The sequence below is a fragment of the Schistocerca piceifrons genome, chromosome 4 (genome assembly GCF_021461385.2).
Source record: "Schistocerca piceifrons isolate TAMUIC-IGC-003096 chromosome 4, iqSchPice1.1, whole genome shotgun sequence".
NCBI classification, from domain to species: Eukaryota; Metazoa; Arthropoda; class Insecta; order Orthoptera; family Acrididae; genus Schistocerca; species Schistocerca piceifrons.
In genome coordinates this window covers 366249158-366255157 of record NC_060141.1, presented here as the reverse complement: position 1 = coordinate 366255157, position 6000 = coordinate 366249158, and the positions used below count along the sequence as shown (strand labels likewise).

The 6000-nt window shown below is 35.2% G+C and overlaps 1 protein-coding gene across 1 annotated transcript in view; it reads left to right on the top strand.

The window, feature by feature from the left end:
* The first annotated feature begins 260 nt into the window (after positions 1-260).
* Positions 261-6000, top strand: part of LOC124794801 (protein disabled) — an 89951-nt gene continuing 84211 nt past the window's right edge. The window contains exons 1-2 of the mRNA XM_047258458.1: positions 261-488; positions 959-1173. Coding sequence (XP_047114414.1) covers positions 452-488; positions 959-1173 — 252 coding nt within the window. The 5' untranslated portion in view covers positions 261-451. The remainder of the gene's footprint in view (positions 489-958; positions 1174-6000) is intronic.

Sequence of the window (6000 nt, the reverse complement as noted above, 5' to 3'; positions counted from 1 at the left end):
CAGCCTAGCACTGCAGTTTACAAAGCTTGATATAATTCAGCCTGTGTGCCTGTTACTGAAACATGGCAAGCTGTCCATCCTCTGTGAAGCCCCACTGTACACTGAATGCTGGGTATTGATCCAGGGGTGTGCTGGCAGCAGCACTGAGCATGGCACGACTCACCCTCACTCCCCTCCCTTCCCACACACTCTGGATCAATGAAATGTGTATAACCCTTCTTAGGAGTGAAAATCAATGCAGATGCCGGAGTGTAGGATACATGTTAGTGAGAGGATGTTGTTAATACTTACACCTCTTGCCTGTGTGCAACATGATCTTGTTTGTGTGATAAGAGCCCATGGGCATGACATGGTGTTGCCTAAACTGCTAGAAGCCATTATTGCTGTTTAAGCAGACACTTCAGTCATACTACAGTGGTTATAAATGTGTGTATGAAAAAATACTCATCTCATGCAAACTTTAAGGAAGAAAACCAGTCCCTGTAAATGTGAGTAAGCCTTAGATTTTCATAAACTTGTGTAATATTAGCAGCACATAAAAAGTGTCACTTGCACATTTTTGTTCCACACGTTTCATCTAGATGCATGTTGTTATTAGCCATGCTGCATGTGCTAGCACAAGCACTTAAATAATGAAATTACTGAGCTGATGTCAACTCTGTTGCTGCAGGCAACACAGGACTCTGAATGAAAAAAGGCCACGTCTGACAGTATTAACTAAGGTGTCAGTATGTTGTTTTACCTGTATGTGATCTTTAAACGAAAGCAATGTTATTATGACATATGAACATGGTATCTCACCTGCCTGTTGACTTTTAATAAAGTTAAGATCCTTCATCTGTGAATTTGTAATAGCTAATAACTTGTATTTATAGAAAATTTTGTATTTTAAAACCTCTCTGATAATTTTATGTACAATTAAGAACAAGTATTTATGCACTTATCTCTCTTTTTTCAGATAAGAATGAGCCCTCAAGATTCTTGGGAGAAGGGGTGAGCTTCAAGGCTAAATTGATTGGAATTTTGGAGGTCAACGAAGCTCGTGGTGACCGAATGTGTCAAGAGGCTTTGGCAGATCTCAAAATGGCAATCAGAGCTGCTGGAGAACACAAGCAAAGGATCAACATAAATATTGCCATAGATGGTTTGCGTCTCAGGGATGAAAAGACAGGGGTAAGAAAGAAACAATATTTTGTTAGCAGTAGCATTAATTTCCTCATAATCTTCAACACAAATGTCAGTAAATATTGGTATTTGTATAATAAACTGGATTAAAACCAATTTTTATCTTTAGTAGATATTAAACATTTAAAACATGTTACATTTTTTGTTTTCACTTTGCATTCCTAAAAACAGTAAATTGAAGAATATAAACATCTATTTGCACTGCACATCAGTTTTGTAATAATCATGGAAGTGAATTTTTGTGTGAGAGGCGAGGAAATATTTCATCACTGATACTCTAATCCATTAATATTTGGAACAATATTTTTATAATACACAACATTTTTATTGTTCCTTCTAATGCTATGTTGCTGTTGTATTGGTTGTTTCTTCTTCTCCTCCTCCTTCTTCTTCTTCTTGCATAATTAGTAACCTTTCCCACAGAAACCTTAAACTCAAGGAAAAAAACTTATAATTGTCATTATTAGACACACTGTGAGAAATCGTTAATTTTGTTTCTCGGGAATTGAAACAGAGTCAGGGCAATATAAATATCAGTAGCTGTCTCAAGCTGGCATCAGTGACAAGACAAGAAGCCGATAAAACCTGTTTCATCAACTATTTAAATAATGTGACAGCACATCACTACTTCTGGTTATTGGCATAACCACGAGCCATTAAATATTTTTTGCAAGAATGATGAGCACATCACACTGTCAGATTTAATTAATTCACTTTTTCAAGCAATAAATTCTCTGAGATTTATACAATTAGCAGGAAGTGTCATGTCATTGTAGTGATTTCACCAGTAAATTATAATAAATTCGTGAACATCATCTTACAGCAATTAAATCTGATAGTGCTTGGCTATTTCCTAGCCTTTTTTGTATCCAGCACATATCTCCTCCTTGAGTATATTCTATCTTTTATTTGTTCTGAGACAGTTCATAATGACATTTTAAATCCTGTTTCATTCTGTTAATCTGAAAACATGTTTTCAACCAATTCTGCTTAGGGGTCCTGAGCTAACCATGCACAATCTTCTCATTTTACATATATATTACACAGTGTGTTGCAGTTGTCTAACCACAACAGTACACTGTATTTCAGCTAAATTACCACAGTGCTTGTTCTTTATTAAGGCTGTTACATCTGCGTTAGTACTCTGCAAGATGCTGGCAGAAATATATTGTACAACTGTTGCTTTTACTCTATCCTATTCCTTTTGTGAATGATGCACAAGAACAACAACTGCTGATATACTGCTGTGTAAGCCTGTATTTAACTATTTTTTGATTCGTGAGCATTGTGTGAAATGCAATTGGAGGCACTAATATTTTCTTACTAGCAATAAGATGACTACATATCTTAGATTTCTAAAAGTAAGTCTTCACATGTAGGGTGTCATCTTTCCTACAGTGTCTTTCACTGGAAATTGTTAGAAACTTGTGTGACATTTCACCTCTAAATAAGCACCAAAAATTGCCCCTGGTGGATGTCCCCAAATATTTAGTTGTTGCAGCATGTTAAATTTTTTTCTTGTTGCTTAAATGATGGGCAGATGTTAGTCACATAAAAGTGTGAATATTAGGCACTTTAACGTTATGATTTTAGATAACATTATTGGGAAACAGTCATCTGTCAGTTAATTAAGGTTAGTGAAAAACTGTCTCAGTCATACAGTCATTTATTAAAAATATGACTGGTTTTGGTCTCTAGTAGTAGGCCATCTGCAGACAATGCACCATGCAGCTCATGTTGATGATACCTGGAACAGTTGTGCTGACCTCAGTTGCAAAACGGTAGTTCTGCAACTAGGATCAGCACAGCTATTCCAAGCATAATCAATGTTAGTCAACATAAGCCGGATGGTGCATTATCTGAAGATGGCCTACTACTAGAGGCAAAACTAGTCATACTTTTAATAAATGACAGTGTAATTGAGACAGTTTTTTACTAATTTTATTTTAATGTTAGTGCTTGAGTGTATGGTCATTTATTCTATGCACATAATATACAGAACAGAAAAGAATTTCAGAATGCTGCCTGTAGAGAGGGGAAAAAATGCTGAGATTATACGAACTGATGTGCAGATGCTGAGCATATTTTCTTCTGTAATGACTGGGGGGGAGGGGGGGGCATTACATTTGTGTGTGTAACTGCAGGCTCCACAAGTTTCACACAGGTCTGTTCTTAAGATATAGTTCACATTTTCCAAACTGAATTACTTTCTGAATGTCTTCTAATTGAAAACTAATTGCATAAGGGCATATACTTATTCTCTTGATAGTATGTATCATGAGTTTGTCAGATATTTTTGTGTTTCTCCAACCAACACCAGTAATTTAAGAACAAAGATTCTGGTCTATATAAAGGTTGCTTTTGTATAGCATTGTCATGGAGACATTGATCTATATGTAAGAGTGCCCTGCTCATAAGCTGTGGTGCTATAAGTATGTTGTGCTTCTTTCTGATAATGTTATCTTTGTTCATCACATTGGACTGTATGAGTCAGTCAGCATTCTCTTCTTCCTTGAAGGTCATATTGTTTGATTCTTGTAGTGTGCCCAGTACCTTTTCATACATGCCAATTTTCCTCAATTCACATGAAACCTATGTAGCCACTCTATGTGCCACTTCTGCTGAAAAATTGTGTGTCTTCAGAAGGATGTTAATTCTGTCTTTGTTCTCTGTATTTGCTATCTCGTGTTCAACTGCATTGATATCATGCTGGATTCTTTGGATCCATAATCTTCCTGTCTCCTGCCTGAAATTTCTCATCACCAGTTGTGACTAGATCCTGTTTTCTGATTGTCTCAAGATAGAATGGAGATTGGATAAACTTCTCGATAGACAGCCCATTTTGGATGGTGTTCCAGACTCCTTTTAGCTGATTTTTTATTTATTTATTCAAGTTCGGATGATTCTTCCTTTAGTTTTGAGAAGCTGATCTGTTCTACTTTCCATTTTAATTTTGATATAGTTTCACAAGCGTAGATTGAATCTGTGAGCAATCAAATTTTATAGTGTTAGATCTCATAAAACATCTATTATTATGTATTGACAAGGCTAAATTTGAACTTTATGCATTTTGTTGGTACTATTTATCCATGATGATTTTGTCAATTTTTTTTTTCTTCCAGGTTTTTAAGTTGCTCCACTGTGTTAATTAGCTGATCACTTATACTTATATGGGTTTCATGGAGAGTTTTCTCAAACAGTATTTGTAATCCCAGTTTTTGGGCAGTTTTTTGTAGCCTAGTACTTCTTCCATACTGAGGGCAAAGAGAGCTAGATTGCTTGCATACCACAGCAGCCGGTTCTTGCTGAGGGTTACCTGTTCTAATTACATTGCTTCTACCACATCCAAAATTTTCCACTGCAGTACTCATCTTGGCATTTGAAGAGTATTATTTTAAAGCTGTCTATGAATTGTGTTATTTGTTACCTACCTACAGTAGAGTCTTGTTGCTTGTACAGGTACATGAACAGAAGATATTGATGAAAATCTGTTTCCCACTTCTCAAAATGGCTTGGAAGGTTCGAATTTCTTTTGCAAACAGTTAATTGCTGGAACTTCTTAACTTTCAAAAAGCAGCACAGTTTTCATTCTCACTTACTGTATTACTGTCTGCATGTATGTTTTTTATGCTACTGTGTTTTTTCTGTTGAGTATCTGAATAGTTAGCATCACTAGTGGTACTTTGTCCAATATTGAATTTCGTTCCTGTTTCATTATCTTTTACTAAGCTACACGACACAACAGTTCCTGTTATTTTATTGTGTTTTAGATTGTTTTACATCATTGTGAAGTTATCAAGGCTACACTCACCTCTAAGTTCTTCTTGTCTGTGTGATATAGAACATGTATATTTTCATTTATGTTTCCTAATAACACTATTAGAATTTTTTAAATATTCACACTTGGTACACTTAAAAGGAAACTTATATTTATTTGCTTTTGTAGTAACATGTAGTTAAAATGTATATTCAACATAGTAATTAACTCATGATGTGTCCTTGTTTGAATTCAGTGGGTTATTTTCAAATGTGATTACTTTCTAATAGATGTGATGAATGTGTGAAATTAATGTGTCTTAATTTTTTACCTTCAAGATTGCTGCCTGAATGCAACTAGTTATCTGCAATAAATTCATCAGTGTTCAATATGCTTAAATTAATTACATAGTAGATTCTGGGCTCTGACTGATTTTAATAAGTTCGATGTAGTTAATTTCTTAGTAAAGAATTTCCTCCCATATTGATTATCTTAGCAACACAAAACACTTGTATATGATCTCGTAACTTTAGTAACTTATATAATATTGCAAGTATTTGAAAAATAAATTGCATCCTGACCTGTATACTGCTGTTACAAGAATGCAAAAATTTCATATATACAATGTAAATATTGCTTTGCTGTGTAGATGTAACCGACACACACAGATTGTTATTGATCAGTTGAATCTTTGTCAGGTGGCAGTAATGAATTTCATGGGTCTTAGCACTTGTGTGAACTGAAACCTGAGACCTCACCATCAGAAGTTCACACTGGGAAAATATATCCCCAATTATGCACATGACACAGCTTGAATACTGCTCATTGTCAGTTTAAATAGAATATTGTGCACTGTAGGAACTGTGAACATTAGTGGTCAGTCAATTACTAGGTTTGCACAGCTACTGACAAGTAGTGACCAAATACTGGTTTTGCATTCATGAGTGGTGAGGTCCAAATTCCCTTCCAATCATTCAGATCTTTTTTGTTTTTTCTTGGTTTTTCTAAACCGAATAAGGCAAATAACAAAATGATTCCTTTGAACATAACACACCCAG